The sequence below is a fragment of the Syngnathus acus genome, chromosome 16, assembly GCF_901709675.1.
Source record: "Syngnathus acus chromosome 16, fSynAcu1.2, whole genome shotgun sequence".
NCBI classification, from domain to species: Eukaryota; Metazoa; Chordata; class Actinopteri; order Syngnathiformes; family Syngnathidae; genus Syngnathus; species Syngnathus acus.
The window spans coordinates 2,706,152-2,727,274 of record NC_051101.1 but is presented as its reverse complement, the minus strand read 5'-3'; the positions used below and the strand labels follow the sequence as shown (position 1 = coordinate 2,727,274).

General features: G+C 50.2%; 2 protein-coding genes across 11 annotated transcripts in view; both read left to right on the top strand.

Moving 5' to 3' along the window:
* The window catches only part of syngap1b (synaptic Ras GTPase activating protein 1b), a 35,439-nt gene extending 24,268 nt beyond the window's left edge, over positions 1-11,171 (top strand). For 5 of the 10 annotated variants that reach the window (XM_037273138.1, XM_037273134.1, XM_037273132.1 and 2 more), the window contains 6 exons: positions 214-768; positions 1,140-1,853; positions 1,934-2,145; positions 4,802-4,877; positions 5,676-5,737; positions 8,725-11,171. In XM_037273138.1, coding sequence (XP_037129033.1) covers positions 214-768; positions 1,140-1,853; positions 1,934-2,145; positions 4,802-4,877; positions 5,676-5,737; positions 8,725-8,845 — 1,740 coding nt within the window. In that variant the 3' untranslated portion in view covers positions 8,846-11,171. Of the gene's footprint in view, positions 1-213; positions 769-1,139; positions 1,854-1,933; positions 2,146-2,550; positions 3,947-4,801; positions 4,878-5,675; positions 5,738-6,282; positions 6,389-7,340 lie in introns of those variants that run through there. The other 5 variants (XR_005100568.1, XM_037273135.1, XM_037273136.1 and 2 more) reach the window with 5 other exon arrangements.
* A 566-nt stretch (positions 11,172-11,737) lies between these two features.
* Positions 11,738-20,530, top strand: smg5 (SMG5 nonsense mediated mRNA decay factor). The gene is made up of 22 exons (XM_037273153.1): positions 11,738-12,184; positions 12,697-12,795; positions 12,918-13,041; positions 13,249-13,405; positions 13,485-13,574; positions 13,768-13,857; positions 14,067-14,145; positions 14,233-14,358; positions 14,453-14,521; positions 14,897-15,123; positions 15,387-15,524; positions 15,963-16,790; positions 17,023-17,198; positions 17,276-17,351; positions 17,511-17,686; positions 17,811-17,969; positions 18,081-18,140; positions 18,217-18,376; positions 18,435-18,525; positions 18,659-18,733; positions 18,846-18,981; positions 19,075-20,530. The coding sequence occupies exons 1-22, from the start codon at positions 12,120-12,122 to the stop codon at positions 19,156-19,158; spliced, it is 3,285 nt and encodes a 1,094-aa protein (XP_037129048.1). The 5' UTR covers positions 11,738-12,119; the 3' UTR covers positions 19,159-20,530.
* The last annotated feature ends 593 nt before the right edge of the window (positions 20,531-21,123 follow it).

Genomic DNA, 21,123 nt, shown 5'->3' with positions numbered 1-21,123 from the left:
CGAGACGGCGGCGGGTGGGGTGGGGGGGTGCTGTATCATGACATCTGCTTGTTGTTTCACCCCGGAGGGTATTTGCCAGCAAATACTCCGAGGCATTGGGGTGGTGTCACCCTCACCCATATCACCCGGGGTCATGATGTCACAGTGGGCGGGGTGGGGAGGGGAGGGGCGGCTCAGTGTGAGTAAAAGCCTATCTATATGATGGACCTCCAGGATTCCCGAATGAACAGCGTGTCTAACCTGCAGTCGGTGGACATGCTCAACTACTCCCAGGCCTCCATCGCCGGCATGGGCAGCTTCGGGGGGCTGAGCGGCGGAGGCGGTGGCGGCCTGGGTTCGGGCCTGAGCGGCCAGTTGCGGGCCGGCGGCAGGTTGTCGGCCGGCTCCGGCGGCTCCAGCGTGTCCGGCGGCCTGCGGCTGAGCCAGATGGGCGCCGCCGCCACCGACTCTCTGTCCCAGCAGCAGCAACAGCAGGCCGCCGCCATGCGCTACCCGCTTTCCTTCCAGAATCCCCTCTTTCATCTGGCCACGGCGGACGGGCCGCAGCGGCCACACGGGCGCGCTCAGCCCCCCGCGCCCCTGCTCCTGACCCCTGAGCCCTCGCACCCCGGCTACCTGCCGCAGTTGGCCCGCGGTGGCTTCTCCCGCAGCGAGGACCTGTCCTCCCTCAGGACCGGCGACGGTGCCCACCTGGGCCAGCCCAGCATCATCCACTCGCACAGCTACAGCGACGACTACAGCCGCCGCCAGATGTCCGTGCACATGCAGGTGCCCGCCTGCGACTGCGTCCGGGATGACGCGCCGTGTTAAAGGGGAGAAACCAAATCAGCTCATTTGAAAAGGGCAGGAAAGGGAAATCCATTCATACAAAAACATAGAGCGCGCAGTATCTTGAAAATACCGCGCAATGAAATGTTACTCCTACCAAACCGTAGTATTTTGTAGGACACGCATTTCTAATGTAATCTTTGAAAAAGAAAATGTCAGTAGTTAAGTAAAAATCTGTCGAGCAGTTAGTTATTTTAATTAATTACTGTAATTACCGTGAAACCATTAGATCATGTAACTAGTCGCTCACATTGTTGAGGGCTAGAGCTAACACGCTAAAATGCTAACTGACTAATTTCTGTGTCCTTCAGGATAATATACAGCAGCAGCAGCATCAGCAGCAGCAGCAAATGATGGGCCTGACCTCCCAGACGGGCACCTCCCACTCATCCTTGGCCACCACTCCTCCGTCCACGGTCCAACCGCGAGCTCCGCCCCCTCCCAGTCAACGCGTCAAATCCCAGACGTCCCACCAGCTGTCGGTCGGCGCCCCCGCTAAGAATCGTCCGCAGAGCGGAAACGTCCTCCAGTCGCCCGAGACGGCCTACGGGGGCGTGCGGCAGGTGCGCGGCGGCGGAGGCGGCCGCCAGCTGTCCGTCAAGGACAACACGGCACCAGGGCTGCCGCGCCAGCAGAGCTCGGTGCGAGAGTCAGGGAGTCCGCAGGGGACAGGCAGCCCCACCACACAGCAGTCGCCCCAACAGCAGCAGCCGTCGCCGCTGACTCAGCAGCCGCAGCCTCAGCAGCCGCAGCAGCCGCAGCATTTGCTCAAGCCCAACGTTGGCAAACAGGCCAGTGGCGCCACACCTTCTCAGGAAATGGCCCAGGAACCTTCGCGCCTTGACGTCGGTTATCTTTGGTCGCAGGGGTCGCAGGCGCCACAGGCGCCGGCCAACGAGAGGACGGTGGCCTGGGTGTCCAACATGCCGCACCTGTCGGCAGATATCGAGAGCTCGCGCATCGATCGTGAGGAATTCAAGCTCAAGGAGTACTCCAAGAGCATGGACGAGTCGCGCACGGACAGGGTGGGCCGTCCTCATAAGGCTCCAAACAAAAATGACGGTGAGTGCAAAAGCGCTAAACGGCGCGTTTGCTCCTGCGGCAGGTGCGTGAGTACGAGGACGAGATCAACTGCCTGAAGGACCGTCTGGTCATGTCGCACAAGAAGCTGGAAGAGTATGAGCGCCGCCTGCTGACGCAGGAGCAGCAGACCAACAAAATCCTGCTGCAGTACCAAAACCGGCTGGAGGACAGCGAGCGCCGACTGCACCAGCAGCAGCTGGAGAAAGACTCGCAGATTAAAGGCATCATCCACAGGTAATGCCCCGTGTGCAGGGGGCGGGACCCATGGGGAGGGGCACGGGGTGGGGGCGTGGCTACCCGGCTCCTCGCCGCGACAGGCTCGCTTTTGCTGCTCAGGACCAATTTTCTTGTTGTAGCTTTGCTGTGCAGCAGCAGATGTTTTGGGCTGCGCTAGAGACCGGCCTGGTGCATTCTTCTTTGCAATGCAAAACACCGTTTCTTGTTTTTGGGGTGCTTGAGGACATCAGAAGGTATTTTGGGGGTGTTTTGCGCCACTCAAGGATCTGGATTTGCCTCGTTGTTTTTGGTGGGGCAGATTAGATTTAGATTGCTATGTTACAACACATTGTCTGTTTGGTGCGAATCTTCTTGTTCTTTATTTGGTCTTAAAGTGAACATATTCCATATGATCCCCTTTAGCAAAGAAGACACCCAATGATGACAGACAGGCAGATGGATGGACGGAGCCCCCCCGTAAAATGTTTTTTGCTCGCTCGGCACTTTGTAGAAAAAGACAGGAGGAAAGCGTTTCCATGTGCAAATGAAAAGACAGCGTGAGAGCAGTCACACTGTTTGGACTCACTCGGGTTTTCTTTTTCTCCCAAAGCAGAACACTGGTCAACATTTTTGAGTCCACAATTTTTACTACTTTTTTTTTTTTATCACAGTAGCAAGCCACGGTAGCAAGTAGCGTTGTTTTGATTCTCGATGACTTTGGCTCTTGTTTTCTTACAAGCACAACATCTTTTCATCATAACAAGAAGCTAAAATATAATATTGCCTTCCAAATCTTTTCTTTCTCTCGATTTCAATTCCGAGCTGAAATGGGAAGTTTCAAGTCCCCCTTTGGATCTTTCCATCTCTCTTTCCTTGCTATCTTTGGAAGATTTGACTTGTGTTGGCTGATTGCCGAAGATCCGGTGTCTCCTCCTCACGACCTTAAACCATCGGTGCTCCACAGGGCTTACTTCCTCGGCCCGATTGCCTTCTTTGCGGGCACCTGTCCAGATAGGATTGAAGCGCACTGGTCGGTCAGATCCGCCCAGTTCTGGATATCCAATACGAGTTGCCGTCTTGAGGACGTTTGATGTGTGGCACTAATCTATTTTTGTAACTATAATCCATCGGGCGTATTGAATTGTGTGAGTGTGTTGTGTGTGATGCAAGAGCCATAACAATAGCAGTACCGTATGAAATATGAATAAATATGAGTGAGACGCTTTAAAGATCCCAATAGACACGCTTTTAGCCGCAATAATCTAGATGAGGTCGACTCAGTCGTTTTCATTTGCCTGTTTTAGTGACTTGAAATGTTTTTATCTTAATACTGCTAATACTATATATTGAAGAGACAAATATGAAGATAGTACATATATATGCTGGTGTGACAACGGGCGAGGCTTTGCACTCAGGCCGGTTTTTTTTCCTGGCTCGCTCGTCCACACGTGAGAGTAAAATATAAGAAGTTCTTTTATCGTCTTTTTTTTTTTTTTCCCTGCGTAGCAAAACGAGGTGTCAAGGTGCTCACCTTGCTGAATTGTTGTTTTCTCCCTCTTCACGTAACAAACGTCACAGATGTGCCTCATTTTGACGCTCATGTCCAAACACTTTTCAATCACCTTTGCTGTCTGTGCTTGCTGGATGAATTCCTTCTTTCTGTCTTTCTTTCTGTCTTTCTTTCCATCCTTCCATCTCTCTTTCTTTTCTTCATTCCTTCTTTCCTTCTTTCTCACTCTCCATTTTTTTTTTGTACAAAGCAAAACTGTAAGCTCTGTTTCTCCAATAAAACATCCAAATGCTCATATTTAAAACTCCACCTGTGGATTTTTTGCTTTCTTTGTGTACTTTGTGTGTCCTCACTGCAGCGTGCGTGTGTGTGACTGAAATATAAATGCAGACTTCTGCCAAAAGAAAGTAGTGTACATAAAAAATAAATAAAAATGATGATATGCGATTCCGGACCGGTCCTGTAGGGGGCGAAAATGTGCATGACAACCAGCTGTCTGTTTCTTGGGGTGCACGTATAACGTTGCGCATGCAATACAAGATCGGGTGCACTTTGCGATTCGAAACAGGATCCGGTTCTGTTTCTGATTCACTTCAGGTGTCAAAATGAGGCGAAAGCGAAGCAGCCGCTCTCTGTCCGGGTGATTGCGAGATTTTTTGCTGCTACCCTTCCTCTCACCTCACCCCCTTGAAATTCAAATCCTTCCCCGACACTTTGGATTAGCTTCAGGCCTGGGAAAATCGCAGAATTAGCCAGGAGGAAAGAAAAAACGTGCATCCGTCAGCTTTGAGTGATTAAGATGAAGGATTTTTTTTAACCCCCACGAGCAGTAATTCCCAGAAGATGCTGTTGATCCGGCAACCTGAAAAAAATATTGGCGGGGCCTAGCACGTTTCTTCCCTGAAAGCTTCAAGGCTTGAGGTTTGCCTTTGGAGGAAGTCTTCGGCTTTAACCTTCAACGTCGCAAACCAGAAGGAAGGCCGTGACGGTCAGCAGGTGGCGGCGGCGGCAGCCCGACGTCCCGCATACGGCCCATTTGACCTTTGTGGCTTTCATAACTTCCCGCCGCCACGAGCCTCAAATGCAAATGTTGTTTTGCGTTGTTTTTCCTCATGTCTTAATGCTGCCTCTCCTTCTGTTGTCTCGCTCTCTTCTGCTACCAAGACTCATGGCCGTGGAGGATGAGATACGAGGAGGACACGTCATTGAGCCAAAAACAGCCAGGATTTTCCCTGATCAGGTCTGGCAAACTTAACACCACCTCTCTTTCTTTTTCTTCTTCTTTCGCTTCTTCTCCTCCTCCTTCTTCCTCTGTTTCTCTTTCTTGTGTTTTGCCAAGACGGGCTGCTCTTGTTTATTTCGTGTGCCCGTGCTGCCTGGATTTGGGCTTTGTGCACTGGCGCTGTGGAGCTCCGTGATGGTGGTGCTGGTCTTGGTTTTGGTGGTTTTGCCTCCGTGCTGTTTTGGCCGCCGAGCATGATTTTGACACACTTCTGCAGCGAGCGAGGCTGAAGCACGCGTACGTGGTGGTTCTCTCGCTCATCACCCCTCGTTCACCCCCATCCCCCTTCATTGGCGTGCGAGGTGTAGACAGACTTTATGGACCTGCTAGAAAAAGCAAATCTCTGCGAAGCGTAAGTGTAGTATTTGAAATACGCTCCTGTTCCACGTTGGTCCACTTGTGGTGCGGTTGACTCCACCATGGACAAAATGACCACATGAGGTGAAAGTGAGCCTGGACCTCAGGTTGATTTCAATCCGGATTGAGTTGAGTATCATTCCTCCCATTCCATCCGTTTCTGACATTTTTTGTGTTGTTGTTCTTGTGTTGTGTACAACTCGAGCAAAGCATGTGAACCGGATCTTTGGCTCCAAACAACAAGCGCATGTTGACGTTGCGACGCATGTCCTGTTGTGTTAATTGACTGATGATGTCGTCTTTGTGTGGGTGTGTTTTATTTTTGCGCCTCCCTCCTCGTCCTGCTCGTCCTCCTCGTATTTGATCCTCTTGTTGACGAGATACGGTGATTTCTCTTAGGGGAGGCGTCAGTCCATCCTAGTGCAGCCTCGTCTCGCCCCCGTCCCACCCCGAGTGTCCAGGTAATTAGCCCAGCCGACAAACTCTCACCTGCTCTCGCTCTGTCTTTCTCACTCTCTCCATCATCCCCCGCCATTCTCGCTGTGTGTCCCTGTCACTCACACTTTCCATTTACCCGTCCGCTCCTCTCAAAAAGTCCCAGTGTAGAAAATAGCAACAAGAAAAAAGTGTGGAAGTGTCCGAATCAGTACGCAAGAGGAAAACTTGATTCAGTTTCCCAACTCAAATCACCTTTCCCCATTGAAATGAATGCAAATGCCATTAATGTGTTCCAGCCTCCTCCCAAAAAAGTAAAAAAAATAGCATTCTACAGTTTGTGCATCTCATTTCGCCCTGCAAACTCAAACAAGGGAATCATGGGAAATCTCCGTATCCGCCCCCAACCTTTCCCGGAGAACACCAATGGAGTGCACACCTTTCTTTGCGTCTTCTTTGTGTCTTGTTGTTTCCTGTTTACGTCTTATGATGTGTGTCAAACCTTGTGTGTGTGTTTGTGTGTTTGCTGGTCCTGTGACCTTCTTGTGTTGTGTTTTGTTTGTACTTTTAGTCGTATCAAAACAATTTTGTGCTAATAAATAAAGAGCGGCGCCTCGCCCCACCCCGCCCCGCCATGCCCAACCTCCCTCCCCCCGCAGAGTGTGAGGCTGACGTGGGTAAGTTTTGTTTTTGTTTCAGGATTTTGTTCCGAGGCAGCGGGCGTGCCCGCGTGCCGGCGTGGTGTCTTTGTCCAGCTGCTTGACGCCTCGCCTTTAATATGCTCGTGTGCGCCGCCTGTCAAGCGGACGCACGTTGCGTATTAAAAGCGCTTTTTGTTGTGTTGAGCACAAGCAACACGTTTGTTTGGTTCTGATTGAGAAGAGAAAGATTCTTTTGACCCTTTTTGCATCGATTTCCTCTTGTTTTTGTGGTTGAAGGCATCGGACGCACTCACGCGCCATCGGATGATTTATTGCCATGCTTGTCCTTTTTCTCCGCTGTACGCGATACCCCCCTGACCCCCCTCCCTCCCATGCCCTCCCCCTCCCTCCATCCCACACTGCAATCCCGAAGCTACCTTCAACTACAATAGTCGACCTCAGGAAGTGACATTTGCATATTTTTGTACAAGTCGACTCGATGCTCATTCGTTCGAATAACGAACATTATAATATATTTAAATTCTATTGGAGTGTTTGTGATGCCCCTAGATAGTCTTCACTCGGATTTTAATAAAAACTAAACTCACGCCCAAAAGTACATAATTAAAAAGACAAATCCTTCTCTTTTTTTTTGTCTCGCGTGTTCTTTCTTTTTTTTTTACGAGTGGCGTGTAATTGCTGCTTGTGCGTGTTTGTTTTTTCTTGGCGAGTTGCGATGCTGTGGCTGTTGTTTTCCATCCATCGGCACTTTGTAACCCCTCTTCTCTCCTCTTTGCCTCCCTCTCTCTTTCTCCTTGTCTTTCTTTGGCTCTCTCACTCGTTCCGTCCCCGATGGCTCCTCTTTGACTTTCTGCTTCTCCGTCTTTCCGTCCATTCCTGCTCGCCTCCCTCTCGTCGGTCATTGAATGGCTTCTTCTTCTACACGCCCTCGCCCCACCCGCCTCGCCCTTTCTGTCTATCTGGCCAGGAGAACCAGCTTTCCTCCTTGGGTTCAGCAGACCCCGGTGTGAAAAGCCATCAAGACGAAGGAGGAGGAGGAGGAGGAAGCGAGCCTCGGCACCTCCCCGCCGTCTCGCGATCGCCCTCCCTAGAGAGCTCCATGGCGACTGCCGGACCACCTGGCACGGCCGCGGGAGGGCGCAAGGGGGGGTTAATGCAACGCTGAGAGAGAGATGCTCTGAAAGTATTTTTCCTGCACACACACACACACACACGTGCGCACACACACACACACACACAACTCAAAGGGCTTTCCTCAACTTTGCGCTCTTGCCGGACAAGATAGCGACACACACACATTTCCCTGCAGGAGGTCTCGCACCCCGAGAGTGGTCCTCTGTGCCTTGGGCTTGGCCAGTAAGACGACCCCCCTAACCCACCTCCCGGTCTGTTTGATTTACAGCTGGCTGACAGGGTTTTTTTTTATTTTTATTTTTTTTAAATACAAGCATTTTCTCTTCTCAATATCAGAACCCAAACCGGTGCTAAACAACAAATGGTGCAATTGGCTTGTGCGTGTGCCTGCGTGCGTGCGTGTGTGACTGGCCCACTGTCCTCTGTGTGCTTTTTGTGTCCTTCCGATGTGTCTTTGTGAATCCTGTTTTGTCAAATTTGTCTTTTTTGTCTGGGGGGGTTAGGGTTAGATGTCCGTTTTTGGGCACCATCCTGGGGAGTGCTAAGCAGAATTAGAGTTCCCGCCTGTGCCACGTAGCAAAAATCTACAACTACTGTAATTGACGCTCCCACCCAAAAAAGGCCTGACTAAACAAAGTTCCTCAGCTCAGTTCAACATAGTTCGCTGACTAAACTAAACTTCAGCAAAGTTCATTGCTTTCGTGATGTCGGCAAAGCACTGCTTTTATACCGTAATCAGACTCAATGAAGCTCCTCAACGGGGTGAATTGGCATCCGGGTGCTGCGAGATGGGAACACTTGATGCCCATTTTGATGTTTGTGTCAGCTTTTTTTTATTCCTTGACCATGTTTCATGTGTTCCAAAACCGTCCTGCTCCGTTCCCGCGCTTTTTTTTTTGTTCATCGTCAGCAACTCCAACTTGAATGGAAAGGCCTTTTGTTGTTGTTGTTGTTGTTCCTGTCTCGTTCCTCACATGTTACGTGTTGACGTTATTACCACCACTTTGGTTGAAAAAGTACAGCCCCCCCCCCTAAAAAAAAAGCAAAAAACAAATTTGAGCCCTCCTTCTACCGTATGTCGATAACAACAATCGACTGTAAATAACCTTCGTAACTCAGGTAATGGAACTCTGTCGTTTTTGTTTTTGGTGGGGGGGTGAAGGATGCTTCGTATAATGATCCCGTCCCCTCCCCTCCCTTGCCCTGTGTTTCTTCAGCCATTCGCAAAGCTTGATGGAGGACAGTGTGGAAGCTAGCTGGCTGATGCGCCAACGGCGCCACGCGACGGGCTGGCACAGCCAAATGTCCCGCGCGCTTTCCCGCGATGCAGTCGGTTGACAAAGGGAGAACGCGGGCCACCGGTCCGTGTGCTCCAAGGACGGTCCCGAACCCCGGCGAAGCATGTGAGCAACCGCGACGGGGGCGTCCTCACATTCTTTCTTGACTTTTTTCTTGTTTTTGTGGGAGGGCAAGACGTTTGCGGGAAGTGCAAGAGCGCCTGTTGTACTTCCAAGGTGCTCGAGCTTTCAAACCCTCCTGTTACCTTGTGGCTCAAAATGGCCGGTGGTTCCAAAGCACAAGTCGTATTGACTCACTCAAAAGGCTGCTTGAAAGCAAAACGCCCGACTTCCGATTCGATTTGGAGCCTTCGGATGTGTGGACGGGGCTGAAACGGTTGTCAGGGGCTGCATTGCTCGAGTCCCAGAGACTTTTGGTCTGAGGATAGCCACCAAATATTGCACTGATTGGTAAAACTGCTATCTGGGCCTGTTTTGTTTCCTTTTTTAATTTCTGGGGCTTGATTGGGACTCGTTTGGTTGAATTCCCAAGTAGGAGTTTGAGCAAAATGGTTGCTTCCAGCCCACAGTGTAGACTTGAATTTTGGGTCCTTGAGACTTTTGGTGCATCCATTGATGTCCTAAGTCCTCCTCATTTCATCTTGTGTGCGGTACGGGGCAATTGACTTTTTATTTATTTATTTATTTATTTATTTGCAAAATGATGGTGAAAAGTTGCTACCTTGCTCTGAACACACGATAGGTTGTACAAATTGGTCCAGGGGCTGCTTAAGACATTTTACAACCCGCGTGTCCAACCAATTGCACAGAGACGCCTGAAACTGCTCGAGGCGGTTTTTTCTTTTCTTTTCTTTTTTTTTAACCTTCCGTGATGACTGAGTGAGTTTTAATGATTTGTGATCAAGAGTTAATATTCGTGTTTTTTTTGTTTTTTTTAGTTCTCATGAAACGTGTCCCGCTTGGCCCTCAACCAATAAAATATGACATTTGTCTTTTCTGACACTTTTGGGTCAAATTGACCCGGCCAGAATGTAACAGGAGGGTTCAAGCTTATTTACTTTCAGAGCATTTCTTTTGATTATTGTTGTTATTCTCGCTCTCACTTGTAGTCTTTTAAAACGATCATCCACAAAGGATTGGTCACTATTTCTCCGACACTTTTATCCCCTCTTTTCTATTTCTCTCCAGCGCTTATTTATTCTGATAGAAGGACTTTCATCTGAAATCTTCCAGTTTCTTTATTGGTTGACCTCATTTTCTTTAAATCTTTTTCTTACGGAGACAATCTTGCCCACATGAACACACACAAAAGGGGACAAAATTGTGTGTGTCCCCTTCATCCCCAAAGACTCGGTCCAAATTTGCACATGACGGCGTCGCCATGAAGCTCTCTGTTTACAAAGCGGACGCTTGCTCTTTTCTGCTCCGCGTGGATGAACTTTGGAGGTTTTCCTGGTGGGAAATGGGACGTTCTCGAAACAGAAATCCCCCGATGGAGAGATTCCTCGGCGTGACATATTTCTGAGCCGGAATGAATGTGTGTCTATGTGTACATAGATCCGGGATATGCTATGTACACGTTTGTTTGGAATAAGATGCAGAGTGTACAGTTATTTTTCTCCCCCGTCTGGAATGTTTTTCTTCTCTTTCTAGCGATTGGAGCAAAATGCGGAGAGAGAAGCAAAACACCTGTCAAAAATGGCCAGCCTTTTTTTCCTAGCCTTTTTTGGGGGAGTGATTGTAAATACAAGCGGGCGATTTGATTTCTTTGGTCCATAATCAGCCGTGGCTTCCACTCGATTGGTTGCGGGTTGTCGTTCAGAGATCTATATTTATTCCGACAAGCCTGATGTACCATATTTGACTCATTCTTTGGGAGCTTTTTCCATTTTGGTGACATTGCGTTTGTTTCCCACAATACTAAGTGTGCCTCCCTCTTATCTTATACTCAACATTTACTCATTCCCTTTTGACAAGCCATATACCCCCCCCCCCCCTCTCGCGCCAAATAACCCTGTCCCCCATACACCTCGACCCTTGTTGGTTTTTTGGACAGAACGAATATTTTTTGGTGTATATTATTGGAAGAGTGCCGTGGAAGAGTGCTGTACATGAATGTGGCTGTTCTGATGATTTCCTTATTGCTGTAACAATAATTACAATAATATGAATAGTGTTGATAATTTGGGTTTTGTTGATTGATGGGGTTGGCGCACATGCAGTTGATGACGACGTCGTGAACCTTCTGATTTTACTTTCTTGTTTTTTTTCTTATTTTCTTTTGAATACACTGGAAATTTCTATTTTTCGGGCAGGTGAATCTGGAGATAGAAATGAAATAAATTAATAAATTATTAAATTCTTAACCTGGTGTGTTTTTGTGTTGTTTCTTTTTTTAGTTTGAATTATTATTGAGGCCAAAAGCTTAAAAAATAAAATATGTGAATCTGAAAATACAAAACATGCAACTGAAAAAAAACAAGACCTCAAATCTCAAAATATCAACGGAAGTGAACAGTGAAAAGAAATGATTACCAAAGTGAAGCAATATTATCTTCAACCCAAAATACTGTTTAATACAATTATTTTTTTATTGTTTCATTTTCAATATTCAAGCTCAACACGTTTATATCAGTTTCAAGTTCGAGTTTTTCAAGTGCAAAAGATTTTAGCCTCGTATCTGGCAACCCTGGGATGTGATCTCACGAGTTTGCATTACACTTGGTGAAATTGTTCAAACATGTTTGAATAAAAAAAACTCACCTAATAGATCTAAGTCAGAGTTAGGGAATAAATATACTAGACAGTAGTTCAACTGTAACTTTCAACGTGGTGTTTCCTTCCTGGTCCCTGTTTTGTTTTGATTGCGGGTTTAAAACATACCTGTGTTGGCAACCCGCCGTCGTAGTCTCGCGCAGTCTGTTAATCTCGCGATAAGCAGGAGGTGGACGCTTCCTGTTGAGGAAGAATGGCTGCTCTCGTCGCACTGTCCGCAACGGAGCTCGGCACGAGAGGCACGCCAGGCTCTTTGAGCTGACCGCCGCGAGCCAAAATCACCGGGCGCCCCTCTCACCCGCTGCCCGGAACGGATGGGTAGAGGAGGGCCCGACGGCACAACAAACAGATTATTTGCCGGGACCGTATTGGAAAGGCGAGACGAGCTAACGAGACAGCTCGGAGGCTAACGGTGCTAGCCGGCTAACAACACGCTTGTCGCTACCGGCGGGCGGGACGAACAAGCCTGCGGCAGCCGGCGTGAGTGCGCGACGACCGGGGCGTTTTTTTACCCCAGAGGCGCGGAGTACAAAGTGGACATGAGCGGACCAGGACAAGACAGCGAACCGGAGGCGAAAGTCCTTCTCATCAAGCGCTTGTACAGGTAACGACGAGGCCGTGCTAACGCGGGCTAATTTCTGGGATGCCAACCTGTTTTCAAGCTTTCCTTTATTACGAAACAAACGCTTTCGTTTCACCTCCATTGTCACTTACGCTAGTAGGTGTGCAACATAGCAACGATGAGTTGGCTAACACCGGACCAGTCCGGATCGCATTATGAAGACTCTTCCAGTCAAGCAAGTTTGAGTTTCCTAAGACAATTGTTAAAACGACAAAGTTATGACACAGAAGTGATTATAGCAGCCTTATTACGTCCATTTTGTTCTCATTTTAATATGCCTGGCACAACTAAGGGACAAACTGACAGCAAAAAGAGTCTGATTGTAGAGCTGATATCTCGTGACTTTTCGTTTCACTGTTACCAACCAAACAGTTGCCATGACTGGTCAGGATTTGAGGTGTCACTCTTTTTTTCAATCTGAGTTTCAAAATATCATGTCAGAAGATGACTAACGCTTTCCCTTTCCTGTGTGCGGCTCAACTGACTCCACGCAGGGCGGTGGTGGAGTCGGTGCACAAGTTGGATGTCATCATTGGCGGCAAGGGGTCGTACAGGGAAGTCTTCAAGCCTGAGAACATCAGCCTGCGCAACAAGTACGCTGCACCGCCCTAAAGCGGGTGTCAAATTCCCCGGTGTCCTCATAAAAAGCAAACCGACAGTATTTGTTGCAAAGGGGTTCTAATGGCTTTTGCCTTCTTCCCGGGGCTGCGCGCAGACTGAGGGAGCTGTGCGTCAAGCTGATGTTCCTGCACCCCGTGGGCTACGGCCGCAAGGCGGAGGAGTTGCTGTGGAGGAAGGTTTACTATGAAGTCATCCAGGTCATCAAGACCAACAAGAAGGTGCTTGCTTTGTGGGAGTTATTAAAAGGAAGGGTTTGAAAGACTCACATAGACCTTTGTTTGAATTTACAAGATCAAACCTCATGTAACAGTGAACCCCCGTCTGCTTTCCAAACCCACTTTCAAAGTTATGAGATAGTGACCAATTAAAAAAAGTTTTTATTTTTTTTCTTAAACTTTCTGTATTTCACATTTGGCACTTCTCAGCACATCCACAGCCGCAGCGTCCTGGAGTGTGCTTACCGCACACACCTCGTCGCTGGCGTGGGCTTCTACCAGCACTTGCTGCTCTACATCCAGTCGCACTACCAGCTTGAGCTGCAGGACTTCATCGACTGGACGCACGTCACCGACCCGCTTGTCGGTAAGCAAATGCGCAAAGCGGCGGGTCGCCCTCGGGTGCCAAAATGCCGAGTTCTGTGCCTTTTGGGCTCTCCACGCAGGCCGGAAGAAAGCGCTGTCGGCTTCCCCCAAGGAAATGGAGTGGGCGCAGATGGCCTGCCACCGCTGCCTCGTCTACCTTGGCGATCTCGGTATGTTGCTGCGTCCATCCGTCCGCCCGCTCGTCGCTTTTCCTCTAGCATGTAGCCAAATTCGGCCAACAAGTCGGTGGGTGAGCCAGAGCCACTCCCGACCGGCGGCTACAGCCTGGACTGGCCATTCTCGTCCGCGGCCAATTTTGAGTTATCGGTCTCGCCAATTCCATATGTGGTTGTTGCTCTCCAGCCCGTTACCAGAACGAGCTGGCCGGCGTGGAGGCGGAGCATCTGGCCGAAAGGTTCTACCACCAGGCCTTGTCCGTCATGCCGCACGTTGGTGAGTGCGCCGCCGGGCCTCGAGGCGTCCTCCGTTCGCTTGCGTTCACATTCAGGCTGGCAGACATATTGTTTTTAGAAACGTCACGCTGAGCCAGCTCTCACGGTCTAATGTGCTGAAAGGGAGGGGAATAAAACAAGTGCATCCAAATTGTCTCCATTATCATCATTTCTTAAACTCGATGCATGTCTTTTCACCATGTCCTCCAGGGATGCCCTTCAATCAGCTGGGCACGCTGGCTGGAAGCAAGTTCTACAATGTGGAAGCCACCTACTACTACCTACGCTGGTGAGTGGCGTTCCATGCGTCGACCCCGGTGTCTCTCTTGCGTCTTGACGGAAAGCTCTCTCTTCCTCCTTAACCCTGCCTCCCAAGCATCCAGTCAGAAAGCCCTTTCGAGGGCGCTTACGGCAACCTGAAGCGCCTCTTTGACAAAGCGGCCAAGATGTACCAGCAAGTAAAGAAGCAGGAGATGAAGAAGCTGTCGCCCTCCCGACAGAGGTGAGGATCACTCTGCGGCTTTCATTAACACAAACGATGATGTGGCTATGATTTTTATTTTTTTATAAATTGCTCCTAATTGCACTTCCTCCAGATCCCGAGACATCAAGCGTCTCCTGGTGAGCTTCATGTACTTGCAGAGTCTGTTGCAGCCCAAGAACAGGTGAGACTTGCCACATAGACTGACTACATGTCCTACCAACCACTTTTGTTTTGTATTACTTATCCATCCATTTACTGCCACCACCGTATATTTTATGCTATAAACAGGAAGTAGGTATACGTTATGGTAGGTTGACCAAAGCGTGTTTGATGATTGTGGGAAAAGTCAAAGTTAAAAAAAACTTGTTGCAATGAGTCAGCATTGCTTATGGCATGTTTCATTGTTGTATGTCAGTAAATAACTTTATTTTTACTGATTGTGCACATCCTGCCCATTTACAGTCAAAACCCATAAAATAGGGTTTAAAATGGATACCAAGTGCAATGGATCGGTTTTGTGAATAAACGTTTTCCCATGCGTCGTCCCTATCTCCAGCCTGATGGAGTCTGAGTTGACCTCGCTGTGCCAGTCTGTGCTGGAGGACTTCAACCTGGTGCTCTTCTACCTGCCAACGGCACCGTCGCAAGGCCACCCCCACAGTGAGGAGGACGAGGAGCAGCAGCAACATGCCACCGATGGCTGCTGTGCCATGCTGCCCGACGCGCTGGTCTTCAAGATGGTGGTGACGTGCCTGATGGTGGTGCACAGCCTCAAGAGAGGAGGTGAGCCCATTGAATTCGGACGTAACGTTCCCGTGCGTGTTTCCCGGCATGGGCCGTGGCCAACAGCAGCGAGCTCACATTAGTTTTCCCTTGGTTTTTTATTTTATTTATTCTTTGACTGTTCTTGATGCAGTAAATAAATGGCTGAAAAGTCCATTGGAAACTGTGTCTCTTCCTCACCATGCACAAGAGCTGCGCAGTAGGTAGACTGTAAAACCCATGTAGAAAAAAAAAAACTCTTGAAAATTGCAATTGTGTCGCAGGCTCAAAGCAGTACAGTGCGTCCATCGCTTTCACACTGGCGCTTTTCTCCCATCTGGTGAACCACGTCAACATTCGGCTGCAGGCTGAACTGGAGGAGGCGGAGAGCCGGGTGCCGCCGCTCAACACAGACGCCGCAGGTGGGGGTCGGCGCAGCGATGCCAATTTACAATCCATGCATTACAATACAAGCAACTAATGAAGTAGATGAATGAACATCTAACAGAGCCTGCTATTGTGAAAAAAAGCACATTTGCTTGTGTGTGTTTGTGTGTTTCGCATGCGTGACTCAAGTATCGTCAGCTGCGTCCTTGTGGTCGCTGTAACCGAGTTCGACTCGTCAAGCAGTGCATACCTGACTAATGATCCCAACGAACATGCTCATGCCTTTTAGCTCTGGAGGGAAAAACCTTTTTGTATTTTCTGCTCCAGTCCTGTCGGTGGGAGTAAAGCAAACTCTGCTTGCCCAAACGTTTTAGGACATTGCTTCCGCAATAGTTTTTTGGGAAAGCAGGAGAGTGTAACAGCTTTTTTTGTCCCTCCATAAACTGACACTAGTTTCTTTTTTTCTCATGTAGACGACCCGGAAGCAAGGGACGCAAACGGGCCGGGCGAGCCTCTCCAAAATGGCTCCCTGGAGCAAGGCGACGAGGAAGAGGAGCCCCCCGCGAAGACGATCATTGTGAAGGAAGAGCACGAGTCAGAGCAGGCCAAACAGAAGCAACAGAGGAAGAAGTATGGCCGCCTGTCACGCATGCGCAGACGCCGCAAGGATCGCAGCGGCGAGGACGAGAGCGACCTCAGCGAGGGCTTTGAGAGCGAAGACGAGGGAGAGGAGGATGAGGAGGAGGACGAGGCCCCCGTGGCCAGAGATCGCCCCGCTTGCCCTTCGCCAGATGTGCCGCCCGATCCGCCCGCTCGCCGGAAGGAGATCAAGGAGGGCTGCTGGGGTAGCGGCTCCGAGGAGGAAGAGGAGGGCGGCACGGCTTTCGACGTGGAGACGGACTCAGACATGAACAGCCAGGAGTCCCGCTCGGACCTGGAGGACATGGCCGAGACGGAAAGCTGTGAGCGCCACCGGGCGCAGACCCGGGAGAGGCGGGACGGCGAGGAGGAGGAGGAGGGCAAGGGGGAAGGCGGCCAAAGGCCCCCCGCGGCTAACGGGCCCCCGGCGGCCAGCGACGCCGGCAGCATCAGCAGCAACTTGCAGGCCATGTCCTCGCAGCTCTTCCAGGCCAAGCGCTGCTTCCGCCTAGCGCCCACCTTCAGCAACGTGCTGCTCAGGCCTCAAGCCGCAAGCGCCGAGCCCCCCGCCGACCCTGACTCCTCCCTTGACGCCGCCGCTGCTGCTGCTCCATCACCCTGCGATGTGAACCCGAGCGCCCCCAATGGAATCAACCAAAACGGTAATTATGTCATGCCCCCCTTTTTGATAACAACTGCAGCTTTTTCAAGTCGACAAAACAAGTGAACATGCAAGAATGAAATGGGTTCATCTGTTAGCACGAACTTAAGAAAAAATACACTGGCCAGAGCGGGCCTGATGCCGTGGGGCCAGCGCATGTCATACCCTGCCAGATCCACTTCCGTGCTTTGATCACATCACAAGGGAAACGAGGGATGCATTTTCTGCCGCAGACTCAGACTCCGACTCGGACTCGGAAGGGAGCCAGCGCAGCGCCCCATCGGTACGCAGCGAGAAGACGCTCCTGGAGAAGCTGGAGATCCTGACTGATCAGGGCTTGATCCAGGTGGTCAAGGTGTTCGTCGACTGGCTCCGGACCAACACCGACATCATCCTCATGTGTGCACAGGTACATGTGCCGCCCGTCTGTCCCACTTGGGCCAGCCCGCACCGACCTCCCCCCCTCCCCCCGTTGTCTGTCCGCAGAGCTCCCAGAGCCTCTGGAACCGCCTGTCTGTGCTCCTCAACCTGCTGCCAGATGGAAACAAGATGCTCGAAGCCGGTGAGTCAACGGCCACGGTCAAATGGAATAGACCCGACGAGAGTCCGGCCCGTATTCGCCATTCACTTCGCCCTCCTCCCCCAAAAACCCCAAGCCTACGTCTAGCGGGGCTTTTTCCTGGCCCAAATTGTGACATCGCGTGATGGCTATGCTCGGCAGAGGCCGACCTGAACCCGGACGTGACGGAGCTGCTGGGCGGGTGCGAGCGTCCTGCCCTGCTCCAGACGCTGCTGCTGCCTGAGGACGTGGCACTGAGGCACCTGCCCGCCCTGGCCCTCGCCCACCGCCGCCTGGACTTTGCCCGCCGCGGCGCCTCCCTCAGCCCGCTGCAGGAGGTACCGCGACTCACACCTCCTTTTCGTAGACTCCTTTTACAGCGAGCCGGTCAACTGGCCGAGCTGTGCGCCAATGGCTTCGGCGTGTTTCATCAAATATTACTCTCTCCCTTTTGCCTTCCAGTGCGTGGTGCGCGTGTGTTGCATTCGCAGTTTTGGCCACTTCCTCACCAGTCTCCAGGGCAACGTGCTTCACTTCAACCCGGAGGCGGGCATCTTCACCGGCGTCGGCCAGTCGCAAGCTGACGACCTCCTGCAGCAAGCCGAGGCCCAGTTCCGAATGGTGAGACGCACCGGCGCGACGTGCACATTTTTTTGTGCCCACCTCAAAGTCACGAAAAGAATTGAGCAAAGGTGTCCCGTCTGAGAGCTCCTCTGCCCTTTGTCATTTCAGGCCGAAGAGGAGGCGCGCAGAAATCGCCTGATGCGAGATATGGCTCAGCTCCGACTCCAGGTTTGAGCGCGGTGCTTTTCTCTGGCTTGCTCTGGTTGTCTTGCGGGCACGGCACAATGAGGCTGTGCTGTGACAGTTGGAGGTGTCGCAGCTGGAGGGCAGCCTTCGGCAGCCCAAGGCGCAGTCGTCCATGTCGCCTTACCTGGTCCCCGACGCCGCCGCCCTCTGCCAGCACCTGGGTCTCGTCCGACACCTGGCAGCCAGCGGCTGCTTCATCGTCATCATTCCCAGAACAGGTCGGCACGAGTTTGTATCTTGCAAACGTCAAGCTAAAGTGGCTTTTGCCTCTTGCAGTGATCGACGGACTGGACCGCCTGAAGAAGGAAAATGCTGGCGCGCGAGACGGCATTCGCTTCCTGGAGTCTGAGTTTCGCAAAGGCAACAGGTGCGCCTCGCTTGAGTGCTCGCTAATGTTAGTAAAAAGGGTACTAGCATCCAAAGCTTGCTCAATAGCGCCATCTGGCAAACGAGAAGAACAAAGCCAGCAATGTGACTCAGTGCTCTTGTCCCTCGTGCAGATACATCCGCTGCCAGAAGGAGGGAGGACGAAGTTTTGAAAGAGATAAGCTGAAACGGCAGGACGTCGATGCCTGGTATGTCCCGTGATTTATTTTCTCGTTGGCCACTTTTGCAGTTGGCCGTCAAGTTGTCTTGCGGCAACACGCGTCAGAAAACTGAGCGAGCACCTTTTCCTGCTTCCGCTAGGCATCTGTACAAGATGGTGGACAGCTGCCGCCAGCTCACCCTCTCGCAGAGCATCGACGACGACACGGCCGGCATGGTCACCATTCTCACCGGACATCTCGTGGAGCAGCTGTGCGCCCGCTCTGCTGCCATGAAGGTTGGGCGTCACCCAAACAGTCAACTTGATGTTACACCACGTTGTCGTTGACGGTGTTTATTTTATTTATTTATTTATTTTGTGTGCACCCAGTCTGCCGTGCAGGCAGCGACCTCAGCGGGCATGGAGCTGAAGAACATCGCTGACTTCTACCGGCAGTGGAAGGAGATAGGCTGAGGGCCGACCATGCAAAGCGCCGCCCATGTCTGATCAATCACAACACTCGCTTCCTCTCTCGCTCTTGCTCTTTCTCTCTCTCTCTCTCTCACCCCCTGTCTTTCTCTCTCTCTCTCTCTGCGACTCTTTTTGCTCTGTGTGTATATGCGTCTCCAGAATCAAATCTCAACATGAAGCCGGACGGATGGAAAGAGTTTAAGCTTATGAAGGGAGTTAAGAAGCTACTAAGAGGAAGACGGGCCCCGGAAGGCCGTCCCGAAACGGCCACGCGGGCAGCAATTTGGCGAAAGTGCCGAGACACCAAACTGAACTGGCTGGCGCTTGGCCTCCATCTCGCTGGGAGCGCGCTCGACTTGTTGGGAGAGAGACAAGATGCTCGCGCGCACACACAGACTTGAAGTCATTCGGTGTCTGCGGTTTCCCCTTCCGATTTCTTTGCAAGGCGAGCCATGCCCGTTTTTGCAATCGAGAGAGAGAAAAGTGCAAGCAAGGTGGCCACAAAACGCAGCCAGCAGCAGCGGCAGGCTGCCGCGGCCCCGGGAGACTCAAAAAAATGAGCGCTTGCAAGGGTTGTTGACGAGGTACACTTCTTGTCCTGTGTTTTCTTTTTTTTTTTTTTTTTTTGTGATGTTACTTTTTGTGACGAGGATTTCAGGATGAAGTTGAAATGCACAAATTCCTCTTCAACAAGGACCTGAATGGGAAAATTTACAATGAAAGGACCAATAAATGTCCTGATTCAAAGCCAATCAGTAGAATTTGACATCAGGAGACAGAGGACCCCAAACGATTGAACACAAGCAGTGAGTGGGCGTGCAGCTGTTTAGTTGGAAAGACTAAAATCCAAAACTGAATTTTTTCACCACCTCTCAAAACGGTCAAAACAGTGACTTTATTCCCACAGAATTGACTTTAAAGAGAAAACAAACATCTTCGCTTGATAAAATTAAAAATGCATGACATTTTAAAGATGGTCAAATTTAGTTGACCTGTACAGGTTTTGCACTTCAGGTTCATCCTCAAATTACCAGTAGCTGTTTATTTTTTTTGTATTTTGTTTTTGGAGTCGTGTCATGCGCTTGAGAAAAAGGAAACAACAACCCCATGATCAAGCTCATATGGGTTGTATTCTTGCACCCAAATAATTAATGGTGTTAATTGCGCTTTATGATGTGCGAATGTCTAAGGGAAAGCCAGTTTATTTATCATAGTGTCACTTATTCAAAAAGAAAAGTAAAGAAAAAAACGCAAGGTGTGCAGGCTCTAAGAGAAGTTGGAAATGTCTCTCGCCTACATGATGACACTCAAACGAACAAACGGCATCTATGTGTGAAAATGCGTTCAACAATAAAAACAATCATTTAAATTTTTCCTTTGGTCATCGCTCTTTGTTTACCTGACAAGTTAAAACTGATGACAATTAAGATGCGTTAAGTTGTTCTCAGTTTGCCCAGAAGGGGGCGCGGTTCACCACACTACGACGTGCGACTTTTGCATCTATGTATTGTCCTCTCGACTATTGTCTTCTCTCACGCGCGCGCACGCGTAGCTGGCAGCCAATCAGATGACAACTGGCGCGTGCATGTGTGCACGAGCGTGCGTGTGCCAGTCGGGCGGCGACTGGCACCGCTTTGTGCTTCCTTTGCGCGGAGCGAGTTGTGGGCACGCACTTGGCGCTGAGGAAGAAGGTGCCGTAATTCGAAGGAACTTTTACATGAGACGAGTCACAAGACGCTCACAGTTGACGTCCACTCAGAGGTCCTCGATAAATTACTATCTTCTTCAAAATGTATTTTGACTTGAGCGTTGAGCGAAAAAAACCCTTAAGATCTTAATCTCATTCGACAGCTGGATTTAAAAAAACAATATTCTACCTGAAGCGGAAGAAATGTTCTCTTATTTTTCTGAAAGAAGTCAAACTTATTTTGCTTGGAACGTAATGAAATGTTACATTCAAGACTGAAA